The following is an 18,559-nucleotide window of genomic DNA, read 5'->3' as shown; positions in this document are numbered from 1 at the left end:
CAACTCAAAAAAAAAAAAAAAAAAAAAGAATTACAGTAAAATTCCACCATAAAAGGGCTTCAAAGAACCAAATCACAGGACGGAAATGCACAGTCACAGTCACATTATTGCAAGGTTAATGAAAATCAGTGTAAGCCATCAAAAAGCCACAAAAATAAAGAAAATGAAACTATTACCTTTCCCTGAACTGACAAAGCCCCAAGTGGTCACAAGGCCTTCCTAATCACCATCCCCTGGTCCTCAGATAAGAATCCAGATAGGAAGATAAAGACCACATCAATCCCTTACATATAAATTTGCATTACTGCAGGGCAAATTATTACTGGATATTACTCTATGTTTCTTAGTTGAGATAGGTTTTTTTAAAAAGTGGTTAAATCCAGACATTTTTCCCTACATGATAGGAAAAACAAGAAGACACAGTTTTATCCCTATCTACCATTGACTATGACCTTGCCAAGTGACTAGTGACTTAATGTGTCTCTGTGCCTTGATTTACCCAGCTTTGAAAGTACAATGATAATAACACATCTCTGATCCATCAGGGTGACATAAGCAGTAATTAATGTTTCTAAGGTTGTCTGTGATCTTTGCACTCAGACAGCCTGCTATTATTACGAAGCCTTAACAAACACATTCTCTAAGGCAGTCAAGACCTGACTCTATTTAAAGAGATGATGAGATTTGTGGCAAAACAGAAACAGAATGCTTGATCCATTACTCTGCTTTTTTTTTTTTTTAACTTCACAAGCTTTTAGAAGAAAGGTGTGCTCCTAGAGCCCTTACAATGTTACATCCATCATATTAAATGAATGTTGGAGAGAAAAAGAAAAACATATAAACTATTTTGTCCAATTTCTCATTTTAAGAGTAGAGAAAATTGGAGTTAAAGTCACCTGCCCAATGTCACACCTGACAAGGCCAGGAACTAGAAAATCCAGACACCCTTATGTGGGACCCACAGTCTTCTAGAGACACATCACATTGTTAGTATTGGCCTACACTGGTGAAATAGACATGACTTTTTCTTTTTAGTTGTGGTTTTGGTTTATCTGGCAAATGAACTCTCTGTCATGGGCACCAATCAGCTCACTAAAAGCACAAAGTAGGCCAGCCGCATGGCTCATGTCTATAATCCCAGCATGTAGGGAGGCTGTGATGGAAGGCTCACTTGAGCCCTGGAGTTCAAGACCAGCTTAGGCAACACAGGAAGACTTCTTCATTAAGTCAAAAAATTAACTGGGTGTGGTGGTGCACACCTGTAGTGTCAGGTATTGGGAAGGCTGAGGTGGAAGGACTGCCTGAGCCCAAGAGGTCAAGGCTTCAGTGAGCCGTGATCATGCCACTGCACGCCAGTGTAGGTGAGAGAGTGAGATCTCCAACTAAAAGAAAAAACACTGCAGAGCAGCACTGATATGGAATAGCAGCTAGGCTCCATGGACCTCCAGGAGATTCAGTAAGACTCTGTGGAGCTGGGGTGTGTGGTTCTCGGCCATGGCCAGGGCACCTTACACACATGTGAGATAGGGGAGACTTCAGCACACGCTGTTCCCTTGCATCAGATGTTTACAGAACAACTCCTGGAAGCCTCAGCATGTGCTCCACGGGTTCTTCTTCTCCCCCTTGCTCCATTCTTGCCCTGACTTGGCATGAAGAGCCTCCTAAGAACCTTCCTTCTACTCTATCGCCATTGCTCACTGCCTGGCCCTTACCAAGAACCCTGCTAGCTGCCATGTCTCATACACCTTTGTATTTTTGAAGTCCCTGTGTTGAAGGGATTTGCAGTAGCAGGTGAAGCAGGACAAGCACACAGAGAGGGACACAGACGAGATGACCTCAGGGCTCAAGAGGGGAAAAGCTGAGCCCTCCCCTTGCCCCATGTCACAGACAGGTGGCCACACACTTCCTACTGAACATGATCAGAGAAAGAAGAGTGAAAGGTGAGTACGTAAATCTACAACCTCCATTCCCAGAGAGGTAAAAAAGTATAAAACTTCTGCTTGTTGTCTGACCTTCTATTTTTTTTTTTCTTTTTTTTTGAGTCAGAGTCTCACTCTGTCATCCATGCTGGAGTGTAGTGGCACACTCATGGCCAACAGAGCCTCAACCTGCTGGGCTCAGGTGATCCTTCTGCCTCAGCCTTCCAAGCAGTTGGAACCACAGGGGTGCACCACCATGCTTGGCTAATTTTTTTGTTGTTGTTTATTGTAGAGACGAGGTCTCGCCATGTTACTCAGGCTGGTCTCAAACTCCTAAGCTTAGGCAATCCTCTCATTTCTGCCTCCCGAAGTGCTGGGATTACAGACACGAGCCACCAAGCTCAGTCAGTGCCTGACCTTCTAAACACAGCTGAAACATGTCTCAATCATCTTCTCCTTCCCCAGTGAATGGACACTGCCCTGCTCAGGGTCAAAGAGCATTCACATGGGGACACAGGCCTGCAGGCCAGGCACATTTGGTGACTGGCATTTTGAGATGATGGGTATTAAGCTGAGAAAAACCTGGACCTCTTGTTAACATTCTCAGCCCCCAGTTTTTCCTCAGTGACAACATTCTATAAACATTCAAGTAATTTTGCTCCTAAGACTATGCAAAGATGCTGAGACTTCACAGAAACGCGACACGGTCTTTTATCAGCTGAAACAGGAAAATCAGAACTGGGTTCACAGATGGCAATTGAGGAGAAAATAACTAGTGTGGGAAAGACAAATGTTAAAAAGTGGAGGATCATGTGTCCTTGCATGCAGGGGCTTCCGAGTGCTTCACTGGAAATTCCAGATTTGGTCGCAAGTCCATTGGGAGGCTTCTGGAAGGAAGGGCACCCTGCTGCTCTGGAAACTGTGGAATCATTCCTGCTCACTCTCCAGGGCAGCTGGTCAGAGCCCCTCGCAGAAGACATACAACAATTTTCTAACAATCATATAACTCTTTGTAAATAAGTTTCCCCATATTATTTCCCAGAACTACCAACAAGTATTCAAAATTGGATAATGAACTTTGTCACATCTCTCCGTTACTAAATGTTAAAGATGTTAACAGTCAAAAGCAAAAGAGGATTAAAAATAAAAGGATTTATATGGGTCTAGACAATTTATAAATAATCATAGCTGAGTATAGTAAGGTCAGAGGTAAATTTATAAAATGCAACAGATCATAACTAAATCATTTGAAATGAAAGGAATTAATATGCTGCAATTGTATCTCAAAGCTTGTAATTCTAGCACTTGGGGAGGCCAAGGTAGAAGGATTGCTTGAGTCCAAGAGTTCGAGACCAGACTGGGCAACATCGTAACATGAAAAATTAGCCAGGGGTGGTGGCGCACACCTGTAGTCCCAACTACTTAGAAAGCTGAGGCAGAAAGATCACCTGAACCCAGCAGGTTGAGACTGGTGAGCTGTGATCATTCCACTGCACTCCAGCCACAGCAACAGAGTCCCCAACTCCAAAAAGAAAAGAAAATAAACATGCCAGTTTTGCTTTAAGAATTTTCTTAATAAAGCAGTAAAAATTATTAATTTGTCTAAATCTCGGCCCTTCAGACATGTACAACCCTTCGCCTGCACACCCAAGTGGATGGCATTTTTGAGGAAAAGCATTTCTACAATTGCATTGGGAGTTCAACTAACTGCTTTTTTTCAAGAACCGTGATTTTTACTCAAAAAAACAAACAAAAAGCAACAGAAAACATTGTCTTTAAAATGAACAAAGTGAGCCTGACAGTATTCGTTGATACAACTAAAACTTTCCAACAAAAGTCAGAATCTTGGAAAAATCTTTATTCACCATCATGAATCTCCCCACATTTAAAGACCTTTCCAGTGAGACTTGAATGTGGTTTTTAATATTGTATGAAATGTCCACATTTGAAAGATCTGTACACCACAGTGACCCCATATTTTCCAAGTGAACAAAGTATGTTGTGAAATCACATATAAGAAAAAGATCTCAGCCAGGCTCGGTGGCTCAGCCTGTAATCCTGAGCCTTTGGGAGGCTGAGGTGAGTAGATTGCCTGAGCCCGTGGGTTCGAGACCCACCTGGGCAGCGAGACCTCATTTCTACAATAAACCAAAAATCAGCAGGGCGTGGTAGCGCATGCCTGTAATTCTGGCTACTGGGAAGGCTGAGGCGGAAGGATCGCCGGAGCCCAGCAGGTCGAAGCTGCGGTGGCCGGGAGCGGCCACTGCACTCCAGTCTGGGTGACAGAGTGAGACTCCAACTCAAAAAAAAAAAAAAAAAAAAAAAGAAAGAAAAAGATCTCTTCAAAGCACAAGATAAGTCCGTGGATTTTATGTAGCCAAGTAAGAAAAGTCCATCAGTAACGTCTCAGACTCCACATTGCAACTATTCTCAAAGAAATGACCACTTGTTGAGTTTTAGTATGTCAGCAAATAAAAATATCCACGATTATCTGGAAGGACTATTAAAATACTCCTCCCTTTTCCAGTGACATTTATCTGTGTGAGGATGGGTTTGTTTGTTTTTTTTTCAGATAACTTCCACCAAAACAATGCATTGCAAAAGACTGAATGCAGACATTGAGATGGGAGTCTAGCAGTCTTCTATAAGAGACACATGAAAGGGATTTGCAAAAATGTAAAACCAGGCTACTCTTCTCACTCATTTTTTTAATATGAGGAAATTTTCATTAAAAATATGTTTATTGACCAGGTGTGATGGCTCACATCTGTAATCCCAACACTTTGAGAGGCCAAGGTGGGAGAACTGCTTGAGTTCAGAAGTTCAAGACTAGCCTGAGCAACATAGCAAGATCTTGTCTCTACAAAAAGAAAAAAAAAAAACTAAAAAAATTAACTGGGCAAGGTGGCACTTGTCTGCATTCCCAGTTATTCAGGAGGTTGAAGCAGAAGGATCACCTGAGCCCAGGAGGTCAAGGCTCTAGTGAGCAGTGATGGTGCCGCTGCACTCCAGCCTGGGCAACAGAGTGAGGCCCCTAATTCAAAATAAAAGTACGTTTGTTGCTTTTACATGAAGTGGATTCATTATTGTTACTAAAATAAATTAATAAGAATTCTGAAAATGTCTAATATAGGCCGGGCGCGGTGGCTCACATTTGTAATCCCAGCACTTTGGGAGGTGGAGGTGAGAGGATCACCTGAGGCCACAGGTTCAAGACCACCCTGGGAAACCTGGCGAGAACTCGTCTCTACAATAAACCAACAAATTAGCTGGGCACAGTGGCACATGTCTATAGTTCCAGTTATTTGGAAAGCTGAGGTGGAAGGATCACCTGAGCCCAGCAGGTGGAGGCTATGGTGGCTGTGAGTGTGCCACTCCAGCCTGGGTAACATAGTGAAACTCCAACTCAAAAAAAAAAAGTCTAATATAGTCATTATCAGTAGAAACAGACATACCCACATAACTAAAGCTCTTTGGGGTTCTCTACAATTCTTGGCATGAAAGGTCCAGAAAGAGACTGATAAGTCCGAGAACTGTGGAACTCTATAGAACAATGAATGAGGTCTGTGCACATATCTGTCCCCTCACCTTAGCACCCCGAACGTGGGAACTGTGTTCTTCCTGCTTGAATTTCTGCCGTCAAACTCAATGCTTGCTATGGAAACACAAACTTACAGTTCTGGAGGTGAGAAGACTGAGACCCACAGGGCTGCACTCCACCTGGAGGCTGCGGAGGGAAGTGCAGTCATCCCTTTTCCAAATCCCACAGGGCGCTGCATTCCTCACCTCACAGCCTCATATCACCCATCAGGCTCCCTCATTACCTTTACCTGGATCTGACCCTCCTGCCTCCCTCTAAGAAGGACCCTTGTGATTACATCGGCCTGTCCAGATAATCCAGGATGATTTTGCCCATCTCAAGATCCCATCCCAAAGGCCCTTTCAACACATAACTCCATTTTGCCATATTCACAGGCTCCCAGGATAAGGTGTGGCCATTTTGGGGCCATTATTCTGCCTGCCATGGCCACGTACTAAAATAATGCAATAAAAACCAAGCAGAAAACAACCCCACCATTTCCTCCAATATTTAGGATTCTCCAGACCAGAATGAGAAGAAAAACTAAGAACAATGATTACCTCTGGAAGAGAAACTGGGTGGCTAAGGACAGAGTGGGAGGAATGTATCCATTTTATTTATTTTACAAATACTCATGTGACCTTGACTATATGTTACATACTGTGCAGTGCTTTCCAAATATTTGCCCATTGATCCCATAAAAATCCTAGTCTATTTTACAATTGCGAAAACTAAGCATAGGCCAGGTATGGTGGTTCACATCTATAATCCAGCACTTTTGGAGGACGAGATGGAAGAACTGCTTGAACCCAGGAGTTCAAGACCAGACTGGGCAATATAGCAAGATCTCATCGCTACAAAAAAATAAAAAAATTAGCCTGGCATGGTGGTATGCACCTGTAGTCCCAGCTACTCAGGAGGCTGAGGCAGAAGGATTACCTGAGCCCGGGTTGTTGAGGCTGCAGTGAGCTGTGATAGTGCCACTGCACTCTAGCCTGACAGAGTGAGAACCTGACAAAACAAAACAAAACAAAACAAAGTACAGAGGTTAAACAACTTGCCCAAAGTCACGCAGCTTGTCAAACTCTGGTCATCTGGTTGTTGCCCATGACCTTAACCACTGCCCTGTATAGCTTAGGGGACCAGGCTATCCCTGCTTAATCTTCCACACTGCTGGAATTTCACACCCTGCACTCGTATTACCAATCTGAAAAACCGAAGATACTGCCCACACGAGAACTAGAGAGAAGACATCCATACTGGGTCCCTCCTGATGGTCCCAATTCCTTCACTAGGAGGAATCACGTCAGAAATACCATTCGTTTCTAAGCCCATTACAAAAGAAGGGAACAAAAGTGGAAACACAAACAAGCACCATGTGGCGGCCAGCACTCACAACACCCACGGGAGGAGGGTGAGCTTTTTTTCCTTCTCTTTATGTAACAGGCTGCAAAGTTTCCTCTTTGCAACAGCCAACAAGTGTCATAGAGCTTGTCAACAAGCTTCATGGAAGTCTAGCTCACTTTGTCTGCAGAGAAGACTCTGTGAAGTTCCCAAACACCCTGATGTCTACGCAGACCGACATGTGCAACGGGTATTTCATGTAGTGTCCTTCGCAGAACTTCCTTAGATTTTTACCTGAAAGATGCTTGATACAGAGACCTGCTAGTGTCCACCCGTGTTGCTGCAGCCCCTGGAGAAGGGCACTCCCAGTGGATCCTTGACTTCTCTGCAGGATACGCCCAAAGATACAATTCCTATTGATTTCCCTTCTTAGTAATCATAGGTTTGAACAATATAGTATCAACGTAATCGTAAGTCTTGTGATTTGTATAACTTTTGTATCAATGACATCATGAGTCTTGTGACTTGGGTAACTTTTGCAATGCATGATAAACTTCCTTTACTCTAAATGTCACTATCTAAATGTAAAACGCAGTTGTACTGAAGTCCTATACAATGCTCTGCTGGTCAGCGGCTAATGTATAGGTACCAACAACTCTGGACTACAAAAGTGAATTGTAAAAGCCTGGTGGGCGAGCAGAACCATTTTAGAAAGACCTCGAGTCTGGCTCTGATCCCCGGATTCGAACTCAGAAATAAACCTCATTCTACCAGTTCCCTGCCCCTTGTTTTATCAGTATCAAGGCTGATGTTTAATGTCTAGAGAGATAACAAGACTGATTTTTACTCGAAGTGCTGGCCAACTTTACTCCCCAGCCTCTCAGCCCCAGCCCCAATATTGCCTGGATCTCTTTGCTATGGGGTATCCACAAGCCAACCCTGTCACAGGCCAACAAGGGGTTATTCTACCTATTACTCCCTTACGGTGACCAGTGAAGACCACATCTCAGTGAAAGTGGCTTCCCAATGGTGAGGGGTACATAGGTTTTATAGGGAACCTACAGGAATTCATTTACTCACTCTTTTCCCCAAAACATGTTTGAGTATTTGTTGTACAAGGACTTTTCTTTTTTTGAGTCCAGTTCTCTGTTGTCCAGGCTGGAAGGCAGTGGCATCATTACGGCTCACCACAGCCTCAACTGCTGGACTCAGGTGATCCTCCTGCCCTAGCCTCCCAAATAGCTGGGATTATGGGCATGCACCACCACACCCAGTTAATCTTTTGTAGAGTTAAGGTCTCACTATGTTGCCCAGGCAGGTCTTGAACTCCTGGGTTCAAGCAATCTTCCCGTCTCAGCCTCCCAAAGTGTTGGAATTACAGGTGTGAGCCACCGTGCCTGGCCCAAGGTCAGTTTTAAAAGGAAATTTGTATCTGAGAATCTTCCTTCGCTTTCAGGCTAATACAAAGCCACATGCTCACTTCCACCCATGAAACTGAAACCTACCTTCAGCACAGATTAAAAAAGAAAAAAAAAAACAACTTGTAATTCTGAGACCAAAGTTCTGTGGTCTGGAAAAACTGGTATTTCCCAATCAGAGTTTTTTTTAAAATGCATCCCCCAACCCCATCTTTAGGAATATGTTTTTACATCTGGGAATCTGGGGTGTCAGCCAGCCAGACTCCTTAACAGCAGTTTTACACACAACAGAGCATTCTCTTTAGCTGTTAGTCATCCTCAACAGGCCTTGGAAGCCAAGATGCCCTTATTCTCATCAACAGGAAATATGCGGGTTTGTTACATCAGGGCCAACTCAATAATTCTCTCCCCTGGTGAGAAGCTGTAGGACAGACTTTCCCAGGAGCAATTCATTCCAAAGAGCAAATTTACATCTAAGTGGCTTCCAGGAGGGTAAGACTACACAACTCACACATCAAATTAAGAAGAGAGCCACTCAAAGGGGGTGTGGGATTAACAAAGAGCCTCAAGCTGCAATTACTGTCTTCATCCGTAGCATTTGCTGGATTTATACTGTCTAAATGGGAGCAGGAACACAGGTCTTTTCTATTTTGATTCCTGCTAAATATGCCCAACCCTACAAGGCAGTACTCATGGCTGTTTATAGATGGAGAACTCATTAAGGCCACACGAAGTTCAATGTTTACATAAGACTTTGTTCAGGAACTCTGTGCTCAATGAGACTTTCTTAAAACCTGCTGGAATTTTTCAAAAAATGGCAAATATCCGAAAAGGGATTTTCGTACATAAATCACAAAAACAGCATTCACGGGACCCCAGTATAAACAGGTCTGGTACATCCCATTCCGTCAATGGTGGCCTTGTTGGCTCTAAAATAACACTAGCCTCTTCGGGGAATTCCAGTGGTAAAATTAATTCTCTCTGTAAAAAGTCTTTATGGATGATATTTCTGCTTGAGTCAAACACACCCTGTGGGCATTCCTCGCTCTGCTGTGGATGGCTAGAGCAGAAATTCAAACCCTGAAAGGCAGAAAATCCGATGGTCACTTATGTCCCAGGAAAGAGAGGGACTTCATACTGGACACTGTATGTACTGCCCTGTTCCTCCTGGGTAGAGTCAAGCTGGTGGCCATTGCAGTTCCTTGCTTCTCAGTGGACTCAATTTGCTGAAAGGGGTATTGTCTCTGAGCATGGGCTGAGGAACATGAGGTAAGCCAACGAGTCACTGGCTGCATTGTGAGAGGACAATGGTGGAGGTGTGGGACACACAACCCTAAGATAATAGCACACAAGCACAGCAGCTACGCTTGGCTGAGAACTCGACACATATTATCTCATTTCACCCTCAAAATCTCAGGAGAGCAGGGCTCGGAAAACAGTAGGTCTTGCTGCTCAAGATCAGGCCACCTCCATTAGACTTGTGGCCAAGGGCGGCATGAGTGTGTGCACCGTCCCCCACTGGGCACTCAGACATCTGTGCTGGTTAGAAAGGAAGGCTGCACTGCCCCAAGCCTCCTGAAGGAGGTGCTCTGACAGCAGGACGCCAATGAGCATCTTCATAAGCTCATCAGGAGAGTCTTATGTGCTAGGAAGTTTGAGACCCAGTTCCCTAAACACTGTATGCATCAATGAATGTCAAATACCGGTAGGGTGTTTCTTTTCTAGAAAAGCATAGAACATGAACAGCAACTCACAACCATTTCGCTGGCTCCCTGGAACCTGCCACTGTGACTAACAGTTCTTTCAGTCAGAGATTAGATGATAGAGATAGAGATAGAGACAGAGATAGAGATAGAGACAGAGATAGATAGAGACAGAGGGAGAGAGAGGAAAAGGGAGAGAGAGGAAAAGGGAGAGGGAGATGGAAATAGAGAAAGAAGTGGGGGAGGGAGAGAGAGAGAGGGGATAGAGATTTTTTTCTTGAAACTGATCAAGAGATGAAAGCTAATCAACAAAAATTTCTGGATATCTGACCAAAACCAAAAGTAGACTGAAAGCCTTGAACTTCATGAAGCTGTTCCCAGGGCTCCCACACATCTAAAGCACTCAACAGGGCATCCATAAATATCCCACTTGAGTGGTCAAGATATGCTCAAAACAACTGCTTCAGGCTTTCTTCTTCTACCTTCTGATGTTCTTATAATTAGCTTTTTTTTTTTCCTTGAGTTGGAGTCTCACTCTGTTGCCCAGGCTGGAGTGCAGTGGCACGCTCACAGCCACCACAGCCTTGACCTGCTGGGCTCAGGTGATCCTTCCACCTCAGTCTTCCAAGTAGCTGGAACCACAGGCATGTGACACCATGCCCAGCTGATTTTTTGATTTATTGTAGAGACGAGGTCTCACCATGTTGCTCAGGCTGGTCTTGAACCCCTGAGCTCAGGTAATCCTCTCGCCTCTGCCTCCCAAATGCTGGGATTACAGGAGTGAGCCACAACATCCAGTTATCATTCCTATTTTTAAAAAGCAGGTCTTCTCTTCCAGAGAGCTAGCCATTTGATTTTTACAACAGGCAAGGGATTAGCTTCTCTAGAAAAGAAAACAGAACCTTCCTCCTTTTCAGTTACATGGTTGCCTTCTAGTAATGTCCAGGGAGTGTGAAATTTAGGTCAAGGCAGACTCTCAAATGACCACTGCCAAGGATAATTCAAAGTTATATTAAAAACTGGTTTCCACAGTCATTGAAATTTTGTATTTAAATTTTAAAAATTTTAGTCAAAAAATTAAAAGTAGAAAATGAACACTGTTTTCTAATTTATTAGAAAAACAAATCAAAGTAACTTTTTTTTTTTTTAGACGGGGTCTCACTCTATAGCCCGGGGGAGAATGCGGTGGTGCCACCCCAGCTCACTGCATCCTTCTACCACCTGGGTCAAGCAATCTTCCCACTTCAGCCTCCTGAGTAGCTGGGACTACAGGTGCATGCCACTTCACCAGCTAATTTTTCTTTTTATTTTTTGGAGAGACAAGGTCTCACTATGTTGCTCAGACTGGTCTCACACTCCTGGACTCAAGCAATTCTCCCACCCTGGCCTCCAAAAGTGCTGGGATTACAGGTGAGAGCCACCATGCCTGGCCTCAAATCAAAGTAATTTTTTTTTTTTTTGAGTAGGAGCCTCACTGTTGCCCAGCCTGGAGTGCAGTGGCATGCTCATGGCCACCATAGCCTGGACCTGCTGTGCTCAGGTGATCCGTCCACCTCAGCACTCCAGGAAACTGGAACCACAGGCATACCCCACCACGCTCAGTGAATTTTTTGATTTATTGTAGAGATGAGGTCTTGCCAAGTTGACCGGGATGGTCTTAAACTCGTGGGCTCAGTCAGTCCTCTCGCCTCAGCCTCCTAAAGTGCTGGGATTACAGGTGTGAGCCACCATGCCCAGCTAAATCAAAGAAATTTTTAACAAAATATTAAGCTACAGAGGAGGAGAATCACATTTTCAGAACTCCTGCCATGTCCTGTATGTGCCACAGATGTGAACTCCCAGTCTCAAAATCACAGCAGTCCACAGGGTCGGAGGAGAAACCTCACCCTTCAGATGAGGGACCTGAGGCTGGGAGTCTTCATTTGGGCTCCCCCAAAAGCAGAGTCTGAGCACAGAAGTTTACTCGGCAGCTGGTCCCAAGAAGCCCACGTGAGAGAGCAGGAAAATTGGGACAAGAAGGGCAGAAAGTCTACGGGAGTTGTGGCAGGCGCTGGGGTTCATGCCATGGCCACCTGAAGAACACTATGGCCCATACCTCAGAACCATCTTCTCAAGGCATGAGAAGCCAGGGAGGCCTCTACCAAGGCCCAGAACTCACTGGGGTGGAGCTGCCCCTAACTGGTAAAGGGCAGCCCAGGTCTCGAACCCAGCTCTGACTCAAAGCTGTATCCTTGCCACTATGCCACCTCTCACACCTCCCCCAAGCACAGGCATTGCTTGTAATGCTGATGTTACTTCCAAATGAGAGATTCAACTTTTTTTTCTCTTTTCTCATTCCATTTCTCACCTACCCACCCTTATTTTCTGTTTCCCCCCACCTTCAAAATGGACAGACCTCCTTCTCAGAAGTCCACTCACAGGCATTTAACTTCCTCCACACACAATGTAATTAAGTCAAAAAGAAAAACAAAAAGTCCACGTTTGCCAAGTGTCTGGGGAAGCAGTCCATCATGGTATTTTTGTCACCAACACAAGCACATCACTATGGAATGGTCACTTGGAGCTTAGAAACAGGGACAAATGTAAAACCCAGGGCAGAGGGGGACGGTGCGCTGCCTGGGAGACTGTCACCCCCATGGAACATGGTCTTGCCACAACACCGGAAGGGGTCAGTGGCTCCTGCATCCATGTAGGTACCAGCAAGAAGACTAGGTGTGAGACACTAGTACCCCTGGTTGGTCAGGCAAGTTGCTGTACACAGAGACAGCAGGAGGGGTGAGGTAAGTTCTAAAGGATTAGACCGCCAGAAGGGCTTCCTAAGGGTCACCTATCTCCTCAAGGGGTGAGGCAGCTGGGGTAGCCTCTACCAAGCCCCGGAACTCACTGGTGGAGGGCTGCCCCTAACCAGTAAAAGGCAGCCCAGGACTCGAACCCAGCTCTGAGGCAAAGCCTGTACCTTTTCACGGATGACTACCGGAATAGCTGTCTACAGATCCGGACCACCTCTTCATTCTGTCTCCTTGCCAAAAAGCAAAGAACAAGCTCAACTCACCTGCTTGATTCATACTATTAAAAAAAAAAAAAGGCAAATTGGCCAGGAGCAGTGGCTCACACCTGTAATCCCAACACTCTGGGAGGCGAGGTGAGGTGAGAGGATCGCTTGAGTCCAGGAGTTCAAGACCAGCCTGAGCAACATAGCGAGATCTCGTCTCTACAAAAAATGTTTTTAATTAGTCAGGTGTGGTGGTACACACCTGCAGTCCCAGCTACTTGGGAGGCTGAGGTGGGAGGATCTCCTGAGCCCAGGAGTATGAGGCTGTGGTGAGCCACATGATTGTATCACTGTACTCCAACCTGGGAGACTGAGACCACAACTCCAAAAAAAAAAAGGTAAGTGTGTCCTTTTTGCTGCTTTTCTAGAAATTCATTCCTACGAGATCCCAAAGTGTGCTAGCCTCTACAGTAATTTCTGATTATGATATTACGATAAAATACTTAGAGCTACGCTGCGGGTGGTAAATGTATCCCTCAAGAGTGATGAATCCTGCAGATGGACACACGGGTGTTATATGGAATACTCAGGCCTTTAATTGCTACCTGGGGTCAATGAGCAATGGCCCTGACATACCCATGTAATTAATTAATTCCATCATCATTTTTGTTTTATGACGGTCCCTTTTATATGCCAACAGTCCATTTAATGGCATTTTAAATTAGAGGAAAGTCCCGAGAGAAGAAGAGAAAAATCCTAGGTACCTTACTGAACCACAAATCTTACCATCTGATTTTTTAATTCCAAAAATGACCTAATAAACTGCCTTTCTAATTAAACCCACCCTAACAACTCCTCTCGTGTATTTTTCATTTACTTTGGGTAACCATGGGGAGACTGTCACTGGAAATCCACGATCATTGTAAATTAAGTATCAAAATGACTTTGGACCTTCCCGGGATAAAGAGCTTGACCGGCGCCCACCAGGGGCACAGAGGGGAATGGCAGGGTGAAACACGCAGGAATGGTAAGCTCAGACATACAGACCTTCACACGATTTCCTCATCTGGAAATTTTACCTTGATAAAAAACACCCTGGCCTCTGATCTTTTCCTTGTAGGCCTTCACATAGTTCTAAAATCCATGACCTACACTAAATGTCTGCTGTTTATTGAGAAGATAGAACCTAACACAGAGGTGAAAGGCTGAACTGCACTGGCTGTTCCAAGAGCCCAGCAGATGGTTTTGCCTTAGAGTCAACTAAATAAGAAAAATCTATCTTTCTTTTTCTTTTTTCTTTTGAGTTGGAATCTCACTCTGTGGCTGAGGCTGGAGTGCAGTGGCATACTCACGGCCACCACAGCCTCAACCTGCTGAGCTCTGGCGATCCTTGCACCTCAGCCTTACAAGTAGTCGAAACCAGGCGTGCGCTACCATGCCCGGCTAATTTTTTGATTTACTGTAGAGACGAGGTCTCACCAAGTTGCCTGGGCTGATCCCAAACCCATGGTCTCAGGCAATCCTCTTACCTCAACCTCCCAAAGTGCAGGGATTATAGGTGTGAGTCACTGTGCCCGGCCAGAAAAGTCTTTCAACTTTGGCATTTGGGCAGACTTTCATCTGTCTTTAATCACAGAGCAACTATGATACTAAATATTGTGGGTGATTTTTAAAGTGTCTGTGATTTTTTTTAATGTTAATTTGTGCCAAAATAATGATTTTCTATTTTCATGAAAGAGCTATAATTACTAAAATGCATGGAATTTTGATAAAATCCACTCTTGTTGGCATCTGTGTTCCTCTGCTAATAAATTAGAAAACATTCTTTGAACAGCTTAAATAAGCTGAGTTTGCAAGCAAAATTGCAGTCTAAAAATATTGGCTGTTGAGAACAGCAGTTAAGAAAGAAGAGAGAACAAAGCCTCACCATTTGCTGTATTCTTCTTGAAGTTATCCAGGAATTCCTCCAGAAGCTGGGACTGGTTGGGAGGTGGCAGTGGACTCTTCTGGTCCCTAGAAAACAGGTCACTGTCCGACCAGGACGTACACAGGGTTGCTTTTGTGTTCAGAGGCCGGGCGATCAGAGTGAGTCCAACGCTCTTCTCAGAAAACAGGGCCTCCATCTGCTTGAGGTCAAGATCAGACACAGCTTCCCCATTTAAGGTCATGATTTCATTGCCCTTTCTCAGTCCTGGGAGCAATGAGGGGGAAACAGAAAGAAAAAAGAAATTACTGGGAGAAATATTTTAAGATGAAAGATTGCAAATTCAAATCATGTACTTTTTTTTTGAGTCGGAGTCTCACTCTATTGCCTAGGCTAGAGGGAAGTGGCACACTCACGGCCACCACAGCCTCAACCTGCTGGGCTCAGGTGATCCTCTTGCCTCAGTCTTCCAAGTAGCTGGAACTACAGGCGTTCACCACCATACTCAGCTCATTTTTCTTGATTTATTGTAGAGACGAGGTCTCACCAAGTTGCCCAGACTGATCTCGAACCTGTGGGCTCAGGCAATTCTCTTACCTCGGCCTTTCAAAGTGCGGGGATTATAGGCGGGAGCCACCGTACCCAGCTGAGGGAAATATTTTAAGATGAAAGACTGCAAATTCAAACCATGTACTCTTAGAGACTGTCTTGCTTGTTGCTTTCTTCAAAGAAAGCACCGACCAGGTGTGGTGGTGTGTGCCTCTAATCCCAGCTACTCAGGAGGTTGAAGCAGGAGGATCGGTTGAGCCCAGGAGTTCGAGGCTGCAGTGAGCTATGATCACACCACTGCACGCCAGCCTGGGTGACAGAGTGAGACCCTGTCCAAAAAAAAAAAAAAAATCATAGTATCATGCATAGCTGATAACAAATTTTAGCTCTCAGCACTAATATTAGAATAAATAATTTGAAAGAGAAACAATTTGGGAGCCACTCATTAATTGTTCTTCTAGCATTCTGATGTTAAATGTCTGGGAAATACTTTTTGTCTATCTCATACTCTCTTTCACTCTATCTATATATGTCTATGTATACGTTTTCTCTCTTTTAACACACACACACACACACACACACACACACACACACACACACAAATCTTTCTCTCCATATAGGCGAAAACATTTCCTTGCTTCTTCTTTTTTTTTCTATATTGCCCAGGCTGGCCTCAAACTCCTGGCCTCAAGTGATCCTCCTGCCTCAGCCTCCTGAGTAGCTAGGACTACAGGAGTGCGCCAGCCATGTCTGACTTTTTTTTTTTTAAATATTTTTTTGTAGACACAAGGTCTTGCTATTATCACCCAGGCTGGCCTCAAACTCCTGGTCTCAAGTGGTCCTCCCACCTCAGCCTCCCAAATAGCTCAGCCTCCTGGGTAGTAGCTGGGCACCACCACTCCTGGGCTGCATTTTCAATTAGATTCTTCCATTTACTTTCTTTTAAATTCTAGAAGAAATTATTTTCTGACAAAGCTGTAAAAAGAAAAACTCAACAGCCAGACAGCATCTCATAGTTTCAAACAGAGGGAGAACAGAGACACAGCATGCCGCACAAACCTTCCCCATACGCCAGGCCATCAGGGAGGACATCACTTATAAATATCCGGCTGAGATGCTGGCGCTCGTCCACCTGCGCTGTCACTGCAAACCCTGGGAAGGAAAAGGAAGCAGGGAGCGTGACTTCACCACACTCATTGACATCTCCAACCTACTCCGTGGAATGTTTTGCCCATCTATTCTCATAAATACGGCACATTGAGAAAGGCTACATTATAGGGGCTTTGAAAGCACAAATATCTAGCAGAGACAGAAAAGAAAACACATCAGATCACAAGGCTTAAGAAATTAGCCACGGCACTCCAATCTGGGCGACAGAGTGAGACTCCAACTCAAAAAAAAAGAAATCTAAGCGTACAACTTTGACTCAAAAGTTGAGACCATGCATCTAGGTTCATTACAGCATTATTTACAAATGTCAAAAGGGGGAAACAAGCCAAGTGTTCATGAGCAGATGAATGGACAGATAAAATGTGGTCTATGCATACGACAGAACATCATCCAGTCTTAAAAAAGGAAGGAAATTCTAATGCCTGCTACGACATGGATGGACCTTGAGACCATCCTGCTAAATGAAATAAGTTGGTCACAGCAACACCAATATTGTATGATTCCCCTTCCATGCGGTACCCAGTGTAGTCCAATTCAGAGAGACAGGAAGTGGAGGGGTGACGGCCAGGAGTTAGGGGGAGCAGTGGGTGGTTTGTGGGCTCAGAGTTCTGTTTTACAAGGTGAAAGAGTTCTGGAGATAGATGGTGGTAGCAGCAGCACGACCATGTGAATGTCATGAGGGAGACCATCAACTTGAGGTTGTGTGTATTTTACCACAATTAAATAAGTGCAACGCTTGCCCTGAAGACATATAACCCGGTGCGAATTCCAGTGTCTTCTCTCCTCTAAACGCATCTCCCCTGACATGGACAGTGTCCTTCTCTTTGATGCCATAGGTAGGAGCATGCATGTCCATGTCTTGGTCACTTTGAGGACAGGACAAGTGTCCTGTTTACCTATGTCTTCTCTGTGCCTCGGCAGAGCCTGGCAGGTTGTGGTCTCACCAAAAAGTATGGGGGGGGGACCCCAAAACACCAGAATTTAGTCATAAAAAATTGTGTATTTATTCTTACATGTTTACACTTCAGTCACCTTCAAAGGACTCTCCGTTTGATGCAATACAGCTATTGAGATGCTTTTTCCGCTGCCCAAAACAGTTTTTGAACTCAGCAGTTTTGATGCCTTTTAGTGCTTCTGCTGTTTTTAATTTCAAAATGTTTCCCTCGGAGGACGTTTTTCATCAGGGAAATGAAAAACTTTCTCGGAGTGAGACCAGAGAGGATGAAGCATGGGGGTCATGCGATTTCTGGTCAAAAACTGCTGAACACTCAATTCGGTGTGGGCTGGTACGCTCACAAATCACCCTTCATGAAATGGACAAACAGGTTGAATCTCCACAAAAAAATTTCACTGATGCCTAACACAGCCTCTCACAGCAACACTAGCTGATACACTGATGACCACGGGTTCCTAGGACACTTACCTAGCAGGGAAGCTTATGCTACAAAAGGCCTGTCCCCCAGAAGATAATTCTGGTTTTTAGGGGGCCCGCCTCATATCTCTGCAAGTATAAGCATTCAGTCATTCAAATACAAAAAAGATACACCAACAGCAGCCTTGGATAGCAGAATGAAGGCCAAGAAATTAGACAAAGAGGAAGAGGGCTTCAAAGGAAAAGCCACCATAACACCAGGGTCACAACAGATCATAGAAATTAGAAAACAAGCCGGGCTCGGTGGCTCAGCCTGTAATCCCGTGCCTTTGGGAGGTTGAGGTGAGTGGATTGCCTGAGCCCGCGGGTTCGAGACCCACCTGGGCAGCAAGACCTCATCTCTACAATAAATCAAAAAATCAGCCGGGCGTGGTAGCGCATGCCTGTAATTCCGGCTACTGGGAAGGCTGAGGCGGAAGGATCGCCGGAGCCCGGTAGGTCGAGGCTGCGGTGGCCGGGAGCGGCCACTGCACTCTAGTCTGGGTGACAGAGTGAGACTCCAACTCAAAAAAAAAAGAAATTAGAAAA

The 18,559-nt window shown here is 44.7% G+C and overlaps 1 protein-coding gene across 1 annotated transcript in view; it reads right to left on the bottom strand.

The window, feature by feature from the left end:
* Positions 1–18,559, bottom strand: part of TIAM2 (T-cell lymphoma invasion and metastasis 2) — a 130,354-nt gene that overhangs the window by 55,387 nt on the left and 56,408 nt on the right. The window contains exons 11-12 of the mRNA XM_021714579.1: positions 16,489–16,581; positions 14,884–15,147 (exon numbers count right to left, since the gene is read on the bottom strand). Of these exons, the coding sequence (XP_021570254.1) occupies positions 14,884–15,147; positions 16,489–16,581 (357 nt within the window). The remainder of the gene's footprint in view (positions 1–14,883; positions 15,148–16,488; positions 16,582–18,559) is intronic.

The sequence above is a fragment of the Carlito syrichta genome, unplaced genomic scaffold (assembly GCF_000164805.1).
Source record: "Carlito syrichta isolate Samal-C Ts95f unplaced genomic scaffold, Tarsius_syrichta-2.0.1 Scaffold305681, whole genome shotgun sequence".
Classification (NCBI taxonomy): domain Eukaryota; kingdom Metazoa; phylum Chordata; class Mammalia; order Primates; family Tarsiidae; genus Carlito; species Carlito syrichta.
This window is presented reverse-complemented; position numbering and strand designations above follow the sequence as displayed.